The sequence below is a fragment of the Labrus bergylta genome, chromosome 11 (genome assembly GCF_963930695.1).
Source record: "Labrus bergylta chromosome 11, fLabBer1.1, whole genome shotgun sequence".
Lineage (NCBI taxonomy): Eukaryota > Metazoa > Chordata > Actinopteri > Labriformes > Labridae > Labrus > Labrus bergylta.
The window spans coordinates 14,534,228-14,556,513 of NC_089205.1; the positions used below are offsets into that span (position 1 = coordinate 14,534,228).

The 22,286-nt window shown below is 41.5% G+C and overlaps 1 protein-coding gene across 1 annotated transcript in view; it reads left to right on the plus strand.

Moving 5' to 3' along the window:
- Positions 1-891: 891 nt before the first annotated feature.
- Positions 892-22,286, plus strand: part of LOC109988472 (rho guanine nucleotide exchange factor 17) — a 64,411-nt gene continuing 43,016 nt past the window's right edge. The window contains exon 1 of the mRNA XM_020639972.2: positions 892-6,171. Coding sequence (XP_020495628.1) covers positions 892-6,171 — 5,280 coding nt within the window. The remainder of the gene's footprint in view (positions 6,172-22,286) is intronic.

Below are 22,286 nucleotides of genomic sequence, written 5' to 3' on the forward strand. Positions count from 1 at the left end.
GTTAAATTAAAGTGTTGGCCTATTTTCTGCCTTACTATATGACAATTTACCTCTAAAGGAAAAACAGAAAAGAAAAAAAAGAATTGTACACGTTAGGCTACTGTAAATTACAAATCCAATGTGTGTTGTCAAGTGTTTATATGGGAGATATTTGGGTTTTTGAGACACTGCTGCAGTTTGAAAACTTTTTTTTTTCTTTAAATGTGCAGTTTTCTGTCTTAAACTCCCTACAGTGCAACTGTCCTTTTTCACGAGGGAACGGGCTATAATTACACCCAGTTTATACACAGTATCTGTCTTCTGCTATCAAAAAAGAAGCTTTTTCCTCTCAATTCCCGAGGGGGCCATGTCAGCCCCCTAGTCCCGCCCACCCCCCTCTGCCCTATCTCAGACATTAACATGCAAAAAAACAACATAAGTCACGGAAAACCAAATCATGCCAAAATAAGGAATCCACTAACTGTTTGGGAATTAGCAGGGGATGATGTGTCGGGCCTGTGCAGGCGTGCTCACCTGGGCAGACTTTTTTTGGAAATAACAGAGGATAACAATGGAAAAGTTTGTGTTTGTGAACAGGTTGGGAAAGATTTAGCCCCCCTAAAAGTTGTTTCGCTTTTCCTCCGAGTACGGATGCGGTTTCCTGGAATCGACAACAATGTAAGTTCTGAAACACAGTAGCGCCTAACTTTCTCACTGAACTTTTAATCACTTGACACACCGTTGCGGTTTGATGCTTTGCCAACAATTTAGTTTACAACAACTGATTGTCGCTGGGGTTTCATGTCGTTAGCGTGCAGGGAGAATGGACCACAACCCCAAAAGGTGCTTGGATCTGTTGTACGCGTGAGGTTAAAATGTTCCTTTGAAATCAAAGCAAGACAGACATGAACAATGGCAGAAAGAGAGAAGAAGAAGAAGAATGCAGCCGTCTATCGCAGTGTTTCTTTTAAAAAGTTGGGGTCCTGGAGCACTAACAGGAGTGAAAACCAGCGGCACAAATCAGAGGATTTGGAGGCAGCTGGCGTCGCCCTTCCCCCGGAGCCCAGCAAAGCAGAACAATCCTTGGCGACGCGTAATGTCAGTGTGTCAAGAAAAGTTTCCAAAATCACTGCCACCACCGCCAGCCTCCCAACCGCAGATTCCAAGCGAGGCTCCTCCACTCCTCTCTCTTCTATTTCTCCATCCATCCGCCAGCTCACTGAGAAATTCAAAAGCTCCTCCAGGACGCCCAGAGCCTCACCGGGAGACGGCGCAGCAGTGACGCGGGGGAGCAGCACTCTTCCCCGGGACAGGGGCTACACCGACCCGTCTCCATCTCGTTTATCGTGGAACGAGGAAATCAGTGGTGTGTGTTTCCGGGATAGTGACACTACTTCTACTAAAGATTTCCCTTCAGACAATAAGGTGCAAAGGTTTCTCTCCGGCACAGACTCTGTGTCAGGCTCGGACACAGAGAAGAAAAGGGAGAAGCGGATTTTTACACGTTTATCATCGGACAGCAGCAGCAACTCTGGTAAGAGAGACTATTCACAGATCAATCCATGTCCCTCTGATTGTAAAAAGAGTTTGACTACAGATGAGGTAGAGGAGTTTATTATCAGAGGGGCTCCTCCACCCTGTAAATCTCACAGAAGTTATCTTTCTACACACCATAGTGATTTTGTTCCCCTGCACTCAGACAAGTGGCCCAGTGTCACCAAAATCAGGCAAATATTTGATGAGAGACAAAGCACATCTAAGCAGCGGTGCAAGACTGACACTTGTGTGAATTTAAAAGCTGCAGACAGAGGCTCTCTACAACAGCTCAGCCCCAGTGAGAGCGCTGCTCTCTCGGATAGAGGTGACAAACTCTCACCTTGCAGCTCTGCCAATGAAGCCAGTACCCTGTCTTTGCATGAAAAATGCATAGTGGGGGCACAAAGCAAAGAAAACAGTGCTGCTAAACAAGCTTTGTGTCACGATATGGACTTTTATGCCAAAACTGACCAGCAGCATTTCTCAAATGATGAAGAAGTGGACATAGAGACACAGCGTTTGAAAAAGGAAACAGTTAGTGTAAAAAATACTTTTCCTAGCAGCAGGAGCAACAGTAGCAGTCACAATTGCTCGGGGGGTTGCCACTACCAAAGGATTAGACCAACTCCATACAGATCTCATAGTCCCAGCACTGAATCAGAGGCTGCCCATGAGACCCACAGGACAACAGTTTTGACATCTGACCCCGGCCCTGACCTTCAGCCCCCTGCTACTTCGTCTTTGAGTCGATCCCTGAGCTTGGACACCTCCTCCTGCTCCTCCTCTCGTCAGCAGCCGACAGTGAGGGAGAGAAAGGATAGACAGGGGGTCGGGCTGCCCAGGGATAGTTTACATTCCTCACATAGCTCCTCTAGAGCGCCAGCCCCCACCACCTCCTCCTCCTCCCCCCCCTCTTCTGCTCCAGCTTCAGATAAAGCCATTACCTCCTCCTTTACTGTAGCTCCCTCCACTGAGCTAAGAGCCCCAACAAGAGTTGTCTCTCCTCTCAGCTCCCGCTGGAGGTTCAGCTCTGGAGACGAAGAGGAAGAGCACACCAGGAGAAGAAGAGGAGGTGGAGGGGGCAGTTGGAGTGGTCCTTCTGGCCTGGTTCCTTCCATCTCCTGCAGACCAGGAGAAAGGGGTGCCACAGAGCGAGGAGGCAGCTATTTATCCCGCACAAAAAATGGCTGGTGGGGTGCAAAGGGCATTGGTAGGTCTTCAGGCAGCGAGGAGGACAGTCCTGGTTCTTTAGGCCCCCACAGTCGAGAGGCAGTGCGTCGCCGCTCTCTGAGAAAGAAGAAGAAGGTCATTGGCGCTCTCGCAACAAGCCATGATGATTATGATGATCATGATGGCGAATCAGAAGACAGTGACAGTGACACAGCCTTGACAATGGAGCACTTACAGAGGCGCCATCAGCAAAACACTGGAGGAGAATCGATGGCAACAGTGTCTCGGAGCCACTCTGCAAGACTACCCAGCAGTCCCAGTAACAGAGCCAGGGTGCAGCAATGGGAGCGCATCATGTCACCAACTTGCAAGACACTTCCTGGTGTATCACGAGTGTCAAAGGTCAATATCCTCCCATTTGCGTCTAGCCCTGCTGGTTCACGATGTAGCAGCAGATACTCCAGCACTGAGACACTGAAGGAGGAGGACCAGACCAGCAGCACCAACCCCGCATCAAATATGATGGTAAATATGGGTGTGACAGGAGGAGGCACGAGCAGGACTGCATCCTCATCCATGCTGAGTAAAACCTACCATGGGAATTTCACTATGTATCGCTCCCCAAGCTTTGGCCATGGGGATAACTTTTCCCGAACCCCTTTGCGGGGGCGACCCAAGATTGTCACACCCTTATCTAGTGTGCTTGGCAGAGATAGTGTCGTATCTGCAGGGGTAAGAGTTGGAGAGAGCGTGGAATTAAAGAGGACAACAGATGGGGGTATAGTAGATGAAAAAGGTAATAACCAAATCCACATGTCCAACCCAGATATCACATCAGAAACTATGTCACTGCTAAGTTTCCTGAAATCTGATCTGTCAGAGCTTAAGGTAAGGAAAACGAGTGGCGACAAATCGGGGGTCATGGAGGGGTCATCGGTGTACAGGATGGGGTCTAGGACTCATGGCGGTACCGTTCTACCTTCTGGCCAACGTCCATCCCTGAAAGACCTCACTGCCACTCTGCGGCGTGCAAAATCCTTCACTTATCCTGACAAACCCATAACATCCGGGAAGGGTTCCTTGACTGGTGGCCCCACAAAGAGGAGCTTCTCTGACCAGCAGCTTGACCTGGATGGAGAGAGGGATGGAGGGAGGGGGTCGTCTGTGTCAGAAAGGGAAGTAGAAAGTGATGGGGGTGATTTTAGGACTGGGAGAGGGCAAAAGATGAGGGACTTTGGATTTGATGATGATGAAGAGGAAGTTATTCCTCCACTACAGGAGAAATATGTGATGGAGGCCAGGCAGGTCATTCGAGATATCTGCCAGATGAGTTCTAGAGAAGATGAAAACGATGAAGCTGCAAGGAAAGCTGACATTTATTTGAAGGATGATGTTTTTCAGGTGAAGAAAACAAATGAGAAGGAGACATCAGGAGAGAGCATTCAGGATGAGGCAAGGAAAGATCAAGGGGCTGAATTCAAAATCACAAAAGACAGGGATAAACATGAGAGGGAGAGAGAGAACAGGGAGAGGAGCGAGAGGGATGGACAAAGTGTGCAGTTGGAGAAGTTAAACAACAGAGGCACAGAGTATAGAGAGAAGGCAAAGAGACAGAACACAGAGACGGAGAGAGCCTTACCAAAGGGTGAATCAGAGGAAAACATGTTCTACGACCACTCTGTGGATGAGCTCTCAGGCCATGAGTCTAGTTTAACAGATGAAGGAATTGTAACAGAGCCAGAGACAGGCCCCAATGACCCTACTGAGAGGTCATTCCTGGGGTCAGCAGGAGTTAATATGGGGTCACAGGTTGCTAAGGATGTGCTAGGGCAGCCAGTCACCATATGGAAGCAGTCAGCTCTCCATGAGGCAGAAGGATTTAAGAAGGAAAAAGAAGAAATGACAGAGAATGACATGCATTGTAAAAATGGTCCAAATGAAGTCAGTGTACCTCCCTCCTTGCCGATTCCTGCCCTGATTGTTGAGAGTGACAGTGACAATGTGAACTCTACAAGCGAAGAGATCAACGCTCCCAGCGCTGTGTCACAGAGGTCAGCGGGCGCCGCAGGGGGAGCTCTTGATTCCCCTGCAACCCCAAGTGCTATCCGCCGAAGACGCAAGTTCTCTCTCTCTGGTAATAACAACACGGGCTCTGATTCCAGTAATGGCAGTAATGCAGAATCAACAACAGCAGCAGCTGGTGGAAATGGAGAGTCCACGGTCTACCGCTCCCTCAGTGACCCCATGCCTCAGCGGCGCTGTTCCTTGGCAGAAGATGGGAACAACTTTTCCTCTGTAGACAGCAACCTGTTAGGATCACTGTCAGTCAAAGGGGGAAGTGCTTCAGAGGCCTCTGCTGTGGTGGCTTCATCAGAATATAAAGGAAGTGTGGCCAGCGACTTGTCTGTTTACAGCGATGTTGGGCTCCGTGATGATATCGTCGGTGACTACAGTGGGGTGATAAGGAGCATTGTGGCTGAGCCAGGTGCAATGGACAAACTGATGACAGATGATCACGGCAATGGCAAAGCCCCGAAGAAGAAATCATTCAGTGACCCCAGTCGCCGTAGTGTTGCCCCTTTGCTCTCTCAGCATGACCCCGAATTCAAAAATCCAACCAGAAGCACACAGCCAATCAGTGAACTGGATCAACCTGGCCAGATCCCACCATCCAGCAGTGAGCCCATCCTGAGTGAGCAGAGAGAGGAACTGTGGGAGCCAGAAGTCAAACCTCAGTCAGCATTGCTGACTCAGCCATATCACCATACAAACAGCAGCAACAAATTCAAGGTTCGTTCCCAATCAGAAAGCATCCACTCTGAAAACCTTGATGATGAAGATGATAATGTAATAGACCAGGGTGAAGAGGAGAAAGAGTTGCAAAAGTTGAACTTTGACCTCAAGCTAGCTGGTGTACTGTCCCCTAGAATGGTTCGTCGGCCTGCAAAAAGGCGTCCCAACAGGCTGGCTCAGTTTTTTCCTCATGAGGACCCAATTGAGCCCCAAGAACTGGGGTCAGAGGAGCAGGAGGATCAAAGCGACCCAAATGATCTCACCCCTCCTCTTCCCTCTCCCCTACTTCATTCCAAACCTAAAACCAGACCCAAGCATGTCCGCCATGCGAGTGAACCAACCACATTCATACCAATCTCCCCACCTCCTCAACTTCAAGCACTGAGGGAAGCAGACTGTCTCGCTGTTGGACCCACTACAGAGATTCCCATCTTAACCAAGCCTCCAGGAGATGAGACCCCATCACTGGAGGATGTGACCCAGAAATATATTCTGGATCTGAGCACAGCTGAGGGGGACACTGAGGGCCAAGGGCCTCCTCCAGCGGCCAGGGATGGGGCTGAAAGATTGGTGTCAGCTTCAGAAGGGCACAGTGAGTCCAGCACCAGTGGAATTACAAAAGCTGGACCACAGACGAAGAGCATGGAGGACACTGCATCCACAGCTTCACCACAGAGGACCAAACCCAGAGTGGTGAGTCCACATTTTTTTTTTTGCTTATTTCATTGCTGTGTCTGCAAGTGCAAGGATGGCATGCTAACTCCTCTGATGTTGCATGGAGTCTTTGACTTTGTCGTGTATGATTTTTCAACAAGTGAGGTTTGATGTAGCAAGAAAAAAGATGTGAGTGATCGGAAATTGTTCTTCTCTTTATCAGATATCAGAGATATAATTTACTGAATATTAACTATAACAATGGGAGGTCGATGCGGTTTAAGGCAAAACCTCTTTCAAAACAGCAACTTTTGTTGTCTTTTACAGTTGTCTTGTTCTCATGGGTTCGTATTAATAACACCAAAGGTGCATGTGTGCGTCCCTTTTGTTTTTATGAGGCACTGTGATCAGAACTGTTACGGTTTCTTTCAGAGTGCATTTGGGATCAGTTTGGAAATACAAAGGCCATTCAAGGCTGAGCAGTGTTAAACAAACATCAGAGGATGTTATTAGTCTGATCAAATAAATCTAAAGCAAATGACATTAAGGGATGTCAGGCCTGCTGAATGTGTGTGTGTGTCTGTTTTTCATTTATTTATTTCATTCAATATTGATCGTCTCTGCGCAAGGATTATAGTCATAGAGCGGGATATTATAAACAGCTCACCTAAACATAGATTGGGTGTGTGGTGTCTGGGATGCTGCCTTTTCTCAACAGTGTCTAAACATTGGAAGCCTCTTTCTGGATTGTTGTATAACTGTATTACACAGGTTAACTGATTGGGCGCTGAGCAAGAATCTATTCTCAGTTTATAAACGTACATAAGATGATAAATTCAGAGTATAAGAGTATAATTTAAAATACAAGTCGAATTATTACGAACATCTACACAGCAGCCACTCATGATGTTCGACTGTCATAATACAAAGCAGTGGGAAGTTAATAAGTCTGTGTGACTAGGCATTCTGACTTTCTTTGGCTATGTCATTCATTTGTAGCCACACACACACACACACTCACACACTTTCTCTCCTGGAGGTCTCTACCTGAAGTATAAAGCTGTTATTTTTTCATGGGTGTGACTTTGAATAGGTGTGGAGGCATCCTGTCTGAGCTCAGTATACAGACACAACACATGCAAAGTGATTAACTTTCATAACAACATTACTTACTTTTTTATTAGTGATCAGGAAACCAAATGTTGCCTTATTTGTCACAGCTTGTCATTCACTATTTTTGGATATGTTACATTTGCTAAAAAACATTATTTACTTGGTTTGCTGGTTACCTCTTAAAGTTGTGTCTCACAAAGCTGCTTTGAAGCCCATTTGTATGCATTCTGGTCCACATTAGTTGTTTTTGATTCTACTTCCTTGCCTATTGTTCTTCCTTGTTTCTTTTGCATCAGTAGCAGAAGCTGGCGAGTGATCTCACCAAGCAGGAAATGGGTTTTTCAGAAACAGGAAGTTGTTGGGGTTACTGAAGTGTTTGATGATGTCCAGTGCTACCGGACTGGCTTGTGTGAGTGCACTCCATTGTGTTAAGTGTGTGTGTGCACATTTGTGACTTGCCTGCATTAAAAGCTGGTTTCCTCTTTATTCTGCTGTTGTGAAGACCACGTGTGTGAATCTGCATATTGTTTGTCTGGAATATATCAATGGCTTGTTCAAATCAAAGGGACCCAGAGTTTTGCCAACATACTGTGTATAGAGACTGCCTAACAGCACTGGTGTGAAGAAGTGTGTTTTTAAGATTTAGATTGAAATGAATAACTGGCTAGCCAAAACACCAAAAACAGCTTTTTAGAAAGAAAGACAGGGAAACAGAGATAATGGAGAGAGGTAGAGATCTGTCCTTTTCCTTTTCTGGAAGGAGTACCCACATTCTGACATCACGTCTTTCTTATGTCTTTTTTTTAATTAGATCTTAATAAATGTTCCAGATTTACTGTCGTCTTATTGCTCTTCCTTTTCTCCTGGTTTCCATCATCGTCAGTCTAGATGTTGGGCCAAAATCTGTCGACAAAAATAACTCCCATCAGTATGCTGATGTAGTTACTTTCACCCCATCATTGTTGGCCTTTTATTCTTTTTAATTTTCCGAATCGTTATTCTCTTTGCAGTCTTGCTCTGTGTCTGTGGAACATTGCAGGGAAGTGAAGTCATAGTGTTTGTCTCTGTGTGAGGCAGGCTGACGAGCCAAAGTGTCAGGTGGGGAGAGAAAGAAAGAAGGAGACAAAAAAAAAGAAAAGCAATAGAAGGAAACACTTGCAAGCTAAAAAAAAAAGTGTACAGGATCAAAATAGAACTGAGAGAGAGCTGAAGAATGAAACTGTGATGGAGGGAGGGGGGATGAGGGGCATGAAAGAAGGTGCTTTATACTAAAGGCTGGGGTTTAAACCAATCAGAGGTGTGTCATGAGTACAAATTATTACTTTTTCACCCACTTGAGTTAAACTATATTTTAAGAGTGTCTGTTGAGTATCAATTTGGGGGATGATGGAAAAAACACATGGGCTATATTACCAAAGTGCTACCTCTTGGACTGAGAAAACAAGCTAATGCAGGAGAGCAAAATACCTGCAGTTTCTCTAATGGCAGAATTTAATGAAAACTGAATTTGAATCCCCTCCAAGTTGCAAGTTGCTATGTTCTACAAGCTCTGTTGGCTGTTTAAGTCTGATAATTAAAAGAAGCGACCACCTCTAAAGGAATACAATTCTGAGTGATTTTGAACTGGTCACACTCACTTTTTGGCTTTGATAACTTAGCATTTGCTAACCCTTATGCCCAAATACTTCTGGCTCCAGACCACCAACATGTTGAAAGTCAAAATTAAGTCTCGACAAGTCCTCACAATGGTTAGGCATTTTTCTGTGTGTGTGTGCATTTGAATTGACCTGCTTTATGATTTAACAAAACAAGCCAAATCCCTGATAGATTCTTTATTAATCGTGCTTCATACATACATGCTAATTGATTTAAACGCTAATTGATTTAAAAGTATTCTGTCTCTTACTCTTCATCCTGTTAATGAGTCATATACAGGTTGAGGAGGGAGCTAAGAGGAGTGCTTAAAACATAGAGAATAGAAAGCACTAAGAGGAAGAGAGGAGACAGAAAGTTTAGTTTGTGCTCTGTTCTGCATGGATTAGGACTAAAAGCAAAGTGTTTATAGCTTCAGATTTATGACTGACTTTGTTTTATCAGGCCACCCACATGGAATCAAATACGTTCCCTCTGCTCAATCTCTTGCTTTTACTCCTCCCTCCTCTCCAAATGAAGTCGTGCCATGAGTAAAGGTAGACATGCATAGATACTGACCAGCAGTAAGCTGGTTTGTTCTATGCTCAGTGCTGTGTGTATGCATGTGTGTGCATCTGGTGCCCCTGCTGTTTATTTACAAGTCGTGCTTCCGCAACGCTTAACGTTTAATCCCATTGGGACACCAGTGTTACGCAATGTGTGAAATCGTTGGAATTGTAAACGGAAAAAAAATTGCAAGAAACTGCAATGTTAATTCATCTGTGGCAATATTAGATTCCAACAAAGACTAATTAAGTTAACTTATTAACAGTGTGAATAACAGTGTGGTAACCCTTCTGTTCTTCAGTACAGTATGATTTTCTTTCTGCTCTTTAGTTCAGATTGGGATTCCGTTGAACTACACGTAGCATTGATATAAAGGCAAATATTCTCATTACAGCATTGTATGCTTCGTCTGCTTCTCGTGTTGGGAGACCCCGTCCCCCCTCCTGTCTGTAATAATCTCCCAATGTGAGGTGTATTATGTGAACAGCCAAATCAGGAGAATATCCAGAGCATTCCTCCTGAAATGATCTTGATATTTTCAGGAGTGTAAATTTGAAACCGGCTTTAGTGACTTTGACATACTGATGGGGTTGAGAACAAAAGAGAAATACACTTAAACATTTTAGCATTTTGACATCTCGATGGCAACCCCAAAGAAATAACTTGTAGTGATTGAACAACTAGTTTTTTGTATATTATTAATTCACTTCCTTTTTGTGTTGTGCATACATTTAACCTTGTCCAATAGCAATATCCTCCCTCCTAAATTAAATGCAGTTTCCAGGGCTGCTTCTATTCTGTTACAAAAAGCTTTGGGCGGAAATGCACCATCAAACCTTTTTTTGTTTGTGATCAAAGGACAGGAAGGAGCTCATTCAGAAAGTCACTTGCTCGTTTGAAAGAAGACTTAAAAGGAAAGTTAAAGGACATATAGCGCCCATGCTTATAAAGGATTTGGCGGTTCTAGGGGTTCTTTTTTTAACCTGCAAAGGTCAACCCCCATTTAGTTTCGTCTGAAAAGTCAGGGATGTTGAGCGAGGTAAAGGTGAACCAGAGATAAAAAGGATGAGGATGTGTTTTGTTCTGATTGAAGGCCTCTGTGACTCAGCGGATGAGAAGGAAGAGGTGGGATGAATCAGAATCAGAAAAAGGCCACAGTGCAGATACCTGCAGTTTCAACGACATAGAATACAAACCTGACTGCAGACATGACTTTTCCATTACCTAACACTTCCACCTTAGGATGGGTACTGTAGCTATACTGGAGAAGTTGTGTGACTCTATTTGGATAATTTGATTGCATCCAAATACATTTGGCTGGTTGAGGTGTTTTTAAAGCAATATTTTACCAAACGAAGCTAAAAAGCAACTTCGGGACCAAACAATTTCCCCTAATGTTTGCAAAGGTTTCTGTTCTGTGTTTGGGGTTCCACAGGAACAAATGGGGCCGTCACAGTTGAGTGTGCATTGGTTGGGCTGTGGGACATTTGAGGGGCTAATTCTGGAAAAGTCAGTTTGATAGATAAATAAGCCTAGACAATTGTGCATGTGAGCTTGTTTGTCAGTCACATAGGTGCAGCCATTGGGAATGAAAGACTCATAGATAAGTTACTGTCTTGCGGTTTGCATCCTACAACATGGTCTTTTTGGTCAATCCTCAATTGTAGAAGCTTATGACTCTCGTGCGCTCTCATTATCATACTTATATCATTTTCCATTGTTTGCAATAGCCTAAGCTCAGTTAATCTGTGGACTTGATCCTCATTACATTAGGATATTGTAGCTTCTATTAGCCATCTAAAAAAAGGATAGTATTTGGTTAAAGTCCTGGTCTAGAAAATATGAGAAAAATCAAGGTTTCTTTGAAGGGGCATGTGAGCATTTAGTAAAAACATTTATGACTCAACTGACATTTGTGTCATTGCAGCAAATCAAAACATGAGACTCCATCTGGTTTCTCACAGTGGGAAAGAGACTCTGTGGGAAAACAGCTCTGGATGTCCTTGCCCTTGGCTGATGACAGTTGCAATACGCTTTGAAAATCTTCAATTTTCCCTTTTAAGGATAGTCCTTAGCTTGTTTTCTAAATTCACAGAGACTTACCAATGGGAAAATGTTGCCAGTTTAAACCTTTGAACAGACACTATTGTGGTTGTTCTTCTATTTTCTATGCTCTTCTATATCTTGGTTTATTGTCCCATTTGCTCGACTTCAGGCTGTTTCTTTCCGACTCTCTCCTCTCGCAGTCTGTGTGGATCCACCCAGTGTAATTACAGAGCAGTTTGCTTATGTAAGGAAAGCCTCCTCTGAAACAGCACTTTCTAGAGGAGCTGCTATTTCAGCTTTTTTTTTTGTGCACAGACAGATTTCTACATACTAAAGTATATGTTTGTGTGTGTATGTGTTTGTAAGCGCCATAAATAATGGTATAGGAACACTAGTTTCACCTGGTTCCTACACTATTTGAATATTTGGTCATCTGTTAAAGATTATTTTGAGTATCCCTGAAAATACAGTGTGGAGTTTTCAGTTCATGCTTATGATTCACCTATTCTCAACTGCACTCTTTGCAGCCAGGCCACTAGAAACCTCATTCCTGACACATAGAAGGAGTCAATAGATGAGTCCTGCTGGCAAAGCTGCACAGATTACAGTTGGTGCACAACTTCTGTTTGTCAGCATTTCATTTTAAAAGTCCAGTTGACAGTAAACTGCTGTCTTTGTGCAAGCAAAACAAATTGTGATAACTGCATGATTGTCATCGCTAGTTTCTGTACATTTTTCTTCTAGGATTTGTAACGCTGTGCATTTTTATAGAGAATTTATACATTTTCCCTGTTGATAGTAAAACTGTTAGGAGCAAATAATTTCACCAACATAATTAACTATTATTTTCAAGAATTTAACAGCTTCAACCAGTTGTGATGGTGTGGCTGTGACAACAATTAAAAGCATGTTAACGTAAGTTCTGTCTGTAAGCTAACACGTCTGTACTCACTCACTCCATGAAAGTGTTGGCTGCTATTTGAAAAATAAGACACAGAGCAGCATTAGCTTGTAGCAGTTAAAATAGATGAAAAGTAAGCATTGCCTGACTCTGTGGCATCTGAAATATTAAAACAAAAAACATTTCCCCAGGTTATAACAGGCAAAATTTATTTTTCATTTTGGATTGTACTTCTGTGTTTTCTCCAGGATGTTCCCATTTGTTGCTTTTTTGTCTTTTGCTTTTGGCAAGACACAGAGGTCTCTGATTACAGGGCTTAAAGTCTCATTCAATTTCCAAAAACTTACACCTCTTGAAGTGAGTAATTGTTATGGCCTTTTTTTTTAAAGGAAGTTAAGAAGCAGCAGGTGCTAGGGCTCCCAGAGTGGTTCTAGAAACAACTGAGCTTTTTTTTTTTTTTTTAAAGCTACAACCTCTGGTGTTGTGAAATGAAGCCATGTAGATGTGTAGTTCCTCGACTAGCTAGCTAGCTCAAAAAAAAAGAAAAAATCCTTAAAATGCCTTTCTTTACAGCAGAAATAAAAAGGTCTATAGCCTTGTACAAAAGACTGTTCTGGTCTGTATAGCTAATTTAATTTTTCAAAATAATTTATGAGTATAAGTAAAATTACTTTTAGAGCACATTGTTATTTTTAATTATCTTTAGTCTAAGAATGATGTATAATAAAGCTCGATAAGGGTTTGATTTGACTAACAGTTGGGTGCATTGTAGCTGTTTTCAGGAGGCTAGACTTCACTAGCTAAATCCTGTTAACGACCTTCAATTGGCGGCTTTATCCACATTGTTTGAACAATGCTAGCTGGAAGACAAGCTAGATACGCATGTTTCAACAACCAAGACATTCTCAACTCCAAGCCCACCTCATTGCATGACTCTTGATTAGCTGGAAGTTAGTTGAAGTCTGTCCTTCCACTGTAGCAGCCATTGTTGGGCCTTATGATGCCACTTCACAAACCAGTGGGTGACGTCAGTGAGTATTCGTCCATGTTTTACACACACTGTGGCTTATAAGCTACAATAATTGCTCGCTGTTGGCTTGTGAGGGACGTGCAAAAATGCTGAACCTTTTTCTAGATTGGTGAAAAAGATAGGTTTACTCATATATATATATTTTTTTTAATCTGTTGACAACTGAGCAATTTTGGACAAAACAGGATTTGGCTTGTTATAGTCTACAAATATTGGGCCAAATCCTTTATTTAAGCACCACAATGGGCACCATTTTTTCTCATTTTCAAACCTACAGGCCTGATGAGAATTCATTTGTAGAGCAGTTAGTTAACCAGTTAGCTGCTTACTAAGTTACATATTCTGCTTTACATATTTTTGATTAGTCAGGGCATCCATTCATTGAAATTTGCCTGTTTTATTTTAGATAGTGTGTAATGCTGATGTTTTTTGAGAACCAAATAATAGTTTCTTTAATAGTAAATGTCAAATGCCTCTGACATAGAGGAGCAGAGAAAGAGGGCCGTCTTTAGTTACATTATCATGCATACATATGTTTGCTGTATGAGTACATCTCTGTTGACTAACCGATTGTCATTGCCTTCGTCTCTGCCAGCCAATCACACAATGGCACAACTGTATCACCCTTGCAACGTGTAGCATGCATAGTTTGCAGCGTGGTCGGACACACAAACACACTCACATATACAGTACACAGTCAAGGCCTTGGTCTAACTGTGGGTAGACTGGTCCATCCGGTCTTATTCTCTCACTTGTCTTTTGTCATCAACGAAACATGACTGGAGAAACACTCTTTTTCCTCTCTTCCCTGTTTTATCTTTTCTGTGCTCTGTCTTATGGCATCAGTCCGCCGGTTTGGATCATGCTCTAGCTGCCAGTTGAGAAACTCTCTTCAAAATGGGAATGGGAGGAGTTGGAAGAGTCGGAGTGTTATTCCTGAATGGCTGCTAGGATCTCGGATTAAGGCGCAGGGAGAAGAGGATGATTGGAAAAGGGAACAAGGAGAAGCTAAAGCCAATGCTGCGTCACAGGCAGGTGTTGTTGGTCCTCTGTGTTTATATGGATATGATGTGTTGGATCAAAAATCTATGGTTGAGTCACGTTTATCTCTGGTTATTATTTTATTTATCCATTGAAGTATTGTAGTATTAAGAGACAGAAATAATTTCATCATTCATTTTTTGTAAGTGGATGGATTGTGGTATGTTGGCTGCTAAATCAGAGGTTAAATAAGTCTTTTAATGTTCATCTCCATACTTGTGTGATCATATTTCTTCAGTGACATCATCTCTGTCATGTAGATGACATTATCACACTCCCACAAGGGGTCATTGGATCATCCACAGCTCGTGGATAACATCACTGTAGATTACGGACGATTTTCTTTGGTCTTTTTCGCTAAAATTTTGTTTTGCTGATGGAATTTAGTCTAAAGGGAATCTAGTGTTTCAAGGAATATATACATACATTGTAGGAATACATTTAGCAAAAATGGAGTATTTATTAAGTGACTTGTTTTTTTCCTATTTCACCTTATTTTACCTATCTTCATATTCATGAATTTCTTTTCCTCAGAGTAGAACCCCCTGCAATGAATTGTGTATTTAGCTTTATAGGTCTTGTTTGAGACAGAGATAATTCAAGTTTCAATCTGATACTGACAGCATACATGATTGTCTGACTTCATAAGGACACTTTAAGAAATGTAATTTTGTATTCTCTTTGAACTCAACCCAACGATTTCTTAAGTTCACCCAGAGTATAATTCTGTTAACACGAATCAGCGATCAACTCTCAGACTATTTTTAACCTTTGTTTTTAAATTCCTTGAAGTCAAAAATAGGGACTTAGTTTCCCCCCCCCCAGGTGAATGTTGACAGGCTCGACCTCTGGGGCAGCTTACAACCTTTGTACTTAACTAAAACATTTATTTCCAAAACGAGTGTTCACAAAACTATGAGTCAGTCTGAAAATATGTTGACCTTACCTCAACTGAGAAAAAAATGGATGTGTGTGTGTGAGAGAGAGAGAGAGAGAGAGAGAGAGAGAGAGAGCCTTAAGTTTCAACAAATGAAATTCTAGGTAATAGCTGAATAGCTGAAAAGCTGAAAGCTGAAATAATCAAAGGCTACTTGCAGGTTTTTAACAAGCTCATATAAACAGAACAATCAGCATCTCAGCAGCGGCTGCAGATGTTGTCAGATCATTAAATAGCCTCGTTCTTGGTTGTAATCTCTACCATTAGAGAGTTTTTAGCTGTGCCAGATGCACCTTCAAGTTGACAACATTGGGCATAAATTACTGCACTATAAGTTTGTTCACAAGAAAAAGAATAACATTACTGGATTGTTGTTGTCCTAGTACCAAAAAATAAACGTATGATTTCTTTGGTAAACAAGTGCTTGCAAGAACTGTAAAAAAAGATCACTGTTTCGGCTTGAAAACTTCTGTTAAAGTAAACCGAAGTCACGTTTAATGCCATGTAGGCTACGTTTAATCAGTTGAAATCACATAACTTGGACTTTTGGTGTTGGGAGGACTATCATTGAAAGGTTTGCAATGATAGTAGTTGATCTACCCAATGGCGCCCCATCTGTCAGCGCCTGCTCTCATTGAGTTGCTAAGTGTCGCATGCATTGTTCCTAAAAACACAAGTTTGTCAATGAAAGTCAGCGAAGGCAAATGAAGAGGAATTAAATATCTGGGAGTGACTAAAGAAAGTTTTAAAAAAGGAAGAGGGAATAATATAGCAAGACAGTGGTAATTAGAGCAGAAATTTACAATTGAATATTATAGTAAACCACTGAATACTGCTAATGTTGCCTTAACTATAGCTGAGCGACACTGGGAAAACATAACTTCCTCTAGCATTACATTATGGTGTTTTTTCTTTGATGGTAAACATGACTTAACTCGGCTAGTCGAGCAGCCTTGTGTGTCCAGGTATCCTTGCCCTGACTGAGTCGAGTTGTGCACTGCTCGGAGGCGGGACACCGGCAGTGTAATTGTTAGCTTAGCTAGCAGACTGGGCAGTATTAACACTTCATAACCAGCCAACTCACACGACTGAACTATGTCTAATTATACCTGTAGATTTAAAAGTCTACTTGATGAAGTATTTTCCAACAAAAACTCAACATGAGTAACCTGTCCATTGGAAGACAAAGTTTCAGTGAACCATTGCTATAAAGTAATTACCTTGAATGATTTATTTAGGATTTGGATGCACCTGATGTGCTTGTCTGGCAAAAGAACCAAAGTCGATCAACCCAACAACTTCAACATTCTTTGTTGGCAGTAATAAAGGCTCCAGTGTGTGTCAGGACTAACTTTTGGACTTATTAGTGCTGTTAATTTGAAATACTTGAACCAGAACCAAGAGTATGAAAACATTAACAGTAGCCAGAGACTCATGCTTTTGAAACAGATCTTGTTTGGAGTATAGAGAAAAGCTCAGAGCTTTCCCCAGGTATATATCCTAAAGGATTGCTGTGCTGATCTGGTATCCCTTGGCTGTCTCCCTCACATCCAATCATTCGAGTGAATTTTTTTCCCCCAAAATATAACAGCAGTAATCACTGTGGCACTGATGATGGTTAATGATGATTACTTCCATTTTTCTGGAGATTGGAGGTGTGTGTTTGTGTGTATGTGTGTCCCCATACGTATGTTTGAAGGGCTCACACAAAGTTCCCATCACCCAGTGACAGCCAGCAGGGTTTGTGGGTAATCGTGTCCGTCTTCCCTGTAACAATGTTGTCCTTCTTTGCTCCTCAGTAGGCTTCTTATTTTCAACCAGGCTTAGAATTTTCTCCCTTCAAACATTTTTATTCATCAAGTTGACATTTTGATTGTGTGCTTCTGAAATGTTATTATGAAAGAGACCGAAATTATGTAATTTTCATTGATCGTTGTTGTTTTAAACAAAAGATGAAGCTCAAACTTTCCTGAAAACTTTCGGATCAGGACAAAGAACGCAGTTCCTCAGTTTGATTAAAACAGCAGAGTTTATTTTTAACCAGTTAGAATGGGATCAAACACAGCGGTAACTGTGTTGCCACATGTGTGTATCATCTTGTTTTCTCGTTTGTCATTCAGTAAAGCTGAAGCTCTCACTGAAAAGCTACAAGGGAAAGTGAATGAGACGAACCCTCCTGATAACACGATGGGAAGTTTCTAAAAATAGCTCCCAATCTGACCTTGAATTTTTGAACAATGAAGCGAGTGATTCGCTTGCACTTCCCTTTTTTCTGACTTTAGGAACCTGTTTCGTATTAAGTTATTTTCACATGAATGAAAGAATTTCATCCACTAATTTTTTTACTAAGAATCCAACAGTTATTTCCAAGTCTGAGTTTTTACCTCATGTGATCCTGTGTTTACATTTTCAAATCTCTTTGGCCAGATAAGTAAACTGATTGAGCTTTTCTCTCACCTCATTTTTCCATGTGACATCATGTTTGAGGTGGAATTATATTTCTGTAGAGATTGATGTAAATGCCTTTGTTTAGAGATAACATGCAGACATCACAAATCCCAACACTGTTTTATGCAGCTGTGTCTGTGTTTGCGTGAACAAGTCAAGCGGCGACTTCCAGTGATTTAAAAAAAAACTAGAACTTGACGCCAGTGTTGACAGCAGAAATGTAGCCTGAGTACAAAGACGATTTTGGTCTGATTAGTTAAAATCTTAAAAGGCAAACTGAAGAGGCTGCAAGCGGCCGTTTTCTAGCGCTTTGTCAGGAGGATTAAGGCCGGCCTTGGCTCCAGCTCTTTGCCTGACGTTAGGTTGACCGAAAGTTTGATAGTCAGCATTTCAAATATGGCAGTTGCCATGGATTAGCTTCCAAAATAGCCCATCAGAAACCAATGAGTGACATCACAGCAGGCTTTTCGTCCATGCTTACAGTATTTACAGTCTGTGCTATAAGCAGATTGTTTGATCCATTTCTTGTACAGACAAGGTTTTCTTAACAGAAGGTGCTGAGTGAAAGCATGTTTTGGTCTTCTGTTCTGTTTTTACAGGTATTTTTTTATTTCTGTTTCACCCCTAGACTTTCAGGAATAATGGAAGTAACCTTGAAGTCAACCATGGTTTGTTCACTGTTTTTTAGTTTTAAGCTATGTCATTTAAAAAAACAAATAAACACATAATCTGAATATTTCGGAGGCTTGAGTAAATAGAGGGTTTGCCAAATGAGTGAGTTAGCCAAGCTAAAAAGTCTGTGGCCATTCATTATCTAGGGAATAAGCTAGCTAGTGAACCAGCGTGTTAACTTCTTGATTTCTGCTAAAAGAGTGAGCAGCAGATAAATCATACAAACCAAGTAACTTAATACAACTAGTCTGCTCATCCCTGCTGTGTCCTGTTCTGGGACATTCAACATCAATGTTCACTTCCATGTTGACTCTCATGCATAAATCAGTGTATGACACCAAACTAGCCACAAAGTCCTATAGTTGCATGAAACAATTCTCCTGAATGATAATCATGGTAGAGAGATGAAGTAAGGTCAAATGAATTAGCAGAGGAGACACCTAGCCACATTCACAGAAACTCAAAGCAGCAATGTTCCTTTTAATATATAACTTTCAGCCTTCATATCATTTATTTGGGGTTGACAATAATAGAGAAAGCTATAGAGTCCAAGTCAAACGTTTTACAGGAGATTGAGTCCCTTTTAAAAGCCTTCTTCTAGTGGCCACTGGGAGAACCAAGCCACTGTAACATGTAAGGTCTACTATATCTTCAAGTGTTTCCTGAAGCTATTTACTGCTGGCTTGTGGGAAGATGACTTCATTGTTCTTGAACACAGCACTGGCTCCTTTTTTTTCTGTTTCTGTTCTGTTTTCCAAATGGATGCAGTTCACTATATCATCTCATTTACTTTTTTAAACGTCTGTCTGTTTGAAATCATATGATGTCTTCGTACATTGATCCATTTTGTTAAGAATTATGCTGCAGTTCAGATCAATGTGAAAGTAAAGGGTGTTACACCATGATTATGTCTCTGGAGTTCAACATATTAGCCTGAGATCGTTGTGGCAGCCCTGCACTCCTTCATACTGACTTAAAAATCTCTTTTATATTTAAAGAACACACACATGATTGGCTTTTAATTTAAGAAATGTGTGCAGAGGTGAAAACAACATGGATCCTGCCTTTTAAGGAGCTATTCCTTCAGTGTAATCCTTCTCACAGGAACCATAATTGTCTTCATCGAGTAGGCAGGGCAGGAAGTGGGTTTGAGGGAGGCATTTTTGACTATCACACACACACACACACACACACACACACACACTACCATCCTGTATCTCCCTTAATGTGTTCGTCAGAGCTAGAAGACAGAGAGGGGAGCAGGACCTAAATGCAGTGTTGTTTTTATGTAATTTAGTTAGGACAGTGATGGAGCGATGAAGCTGTTGACTGGGGTAGATGAAGGCAGCCCCAATGTGTATTTTCCGTCGCCCGTGGCAACCATTTGTGTGGGGCGGGTGTGTGTATGTTACCGAAGGAATGTGATGACATCAGTTGGGCTGGTGTTTCTGTTTGAGGGGACGAAGAAGATGGAAAAATAATTTTGGGACTATAAAACAAGAAAGTTAACACATGATCCACACCTTTCTGTTCCCCTCTTTAGTATGTGTGCTTTCAAACACTCAACCTCCAACTTTTCACTGTGAGATCATCGTTTCTATGTTCTCTCTTTTTGCCTTCTTTCAGACTCTGTGTTCGTCTTTTTTTCTTTTCCTGTCTCCCTCACCTCTCTGGCTCTATTTTTATACCCTCTCCCACTGAGCTCACATCTGGATCTTATTGACAAAGTGAACAGCCCTTCAGCCATAAGAGACTCACTGGACTCTGTGTGTGCCTGACAAAGCATGGCAGGCCTAAATATAAACGCCTCTTAATTAAAAGGAGGTTCTATCAAAATCACAGGTTCTCGTAGTCATACATTTAGTGTATCATCATAACAATGGAAGGACGTGGTCAGAAAGATGTGTGTGTACAATAATGTGAAATTGAGCTGATTTGATGTTTACTGATAGCCCATACCATTTTGTAAATACATTAATTTACAATCCCCAGGGATATATATATTGTATGTATATATATATATATATATGTATATGTGTATACAGTTCATCTTAGGGTCTTCTCATTGTGTGTAAAGGGCTGGCTGACATTGATTGTTTGGATTCTGTTGAACAATGATCTTGTTATCATGTTGATGTTGTTACTGTACTCACTGTACAGTACACTGTATGAAGATTACACACAGTTCATTTCTCCAAATCAAAGCGCTTAATGGGTTGTGCACCTCATTGTGTTAATACAAAGCAGTTCTTGTTCTGACCTCGTAGGAATCTTTTCATCGACCTTCTTAGTGTCGATTGAGTTTTCATGTGAGGTAATGAGTAAAAGCAAAACAAGAATGGTTTATGTGTAGTATTATGCCTAGTTTTTGATTTCTGTCTTTGATGGACGCATCCCAATGACTGCCAATGCGTTTGGGCCTTTTCTGACCATGTGAAACTCTAGTGTGAGGTACATTATGAACACACAAAGTTCATGTTGCACACTAGCAAATTACAAGAAAAATTCAAATACAAATTTAAAAAAACCTTTTTACCTCTCCCTAGTTGATCTTGGGTTGCCAGATATGATCACCTTATTTTGTTCAATTTTATGTTTTGTTTTATGCCAAATTGCCAATCATTTATAATGCGAGTGTGATTGGTTTTCATCTTGTTTACATGTTGGTTGTTGTTTGCTTTTGAGGCATTTCATTTATTAATACTGGGGAGGCAGTTCCCCAAAGGGCCAAATAAGTGTATTGTATTGTATTGTGTTGTATCATGTCGTTTCCCATTGATTAAATTTTGTAATATCATGTAGTTTTCTATTGTATCATATTGTGTTGTGTTGTATCGTATTGTGGTATATTGTGTTGTACAGTATCATGTCCTTTCCCATCGTTTCATATTGTGTTGTTTCATGTCCTTTCCTATCGTATCGTGTTGTATTGTATTGTGTTGTGTCCTATCATCTCCCATTGTGTTGTGTTGTGTTGTGTCCTGTCATGCCGTACCCTATCCTATTATATCTTTTCATATTGTATCTTATCATGCACAATTGTGTGAAATCTTATTATTATCATCTTAATAGGGCGCCACAGCAATGAGTCCTAAAACCCGGAAGGAAGTTAGCATTTGAGCGCCATGGGGTCTATCGTCTAAAAGTCAATGGGAATTATGAATGGCTTTGTGGTTAGAGACCTGAAATAAGGTCTGTGGTTAAGAAAAGCTTAAGAGTTGTTGGCGTTTTGTTAGACCACATAAACTACGTCAGGTAATACCCCCTCTCGCGTCCTTAAAAAGGCTTTTGCTAGCAAGTGGCTAAATGAGACTACAGTGGTTGTCGGGGATGTTAAACTTCATCACTCCGGACACAGACGCCGGGAACTCTCTCACTACTCTGTGATGTCTCCTGTAGGTTTAATCTTTGGGTTAAGTCAAATATTAGGTTAATAAAAAATGTATTAAGCTACGTGGATTAGTATATCGGAGACCGTGGTGTAGTTCGCTATAGCATAACGTTAGCTTTTCACTTCTGTCGGCTGCATTAACGCTTCAAACATCATAAAAATGGTTTTTATTTGTGAAGATTATCCTGCTGAACAAAACGCCTACGCATCAGCAACATGTGTTTGCCACAGAGCTTATTTTCTACAATGATCCAAAATCCAATGCAAAAATCCCATAGGCGAATTCTCGTTAGACCCCATGGCGATGCTACTTCTGGGTTGGCCTACAAAACTATGTCATATGGTTTGTTCTCTATATCCTTTGTAATAGTATTGT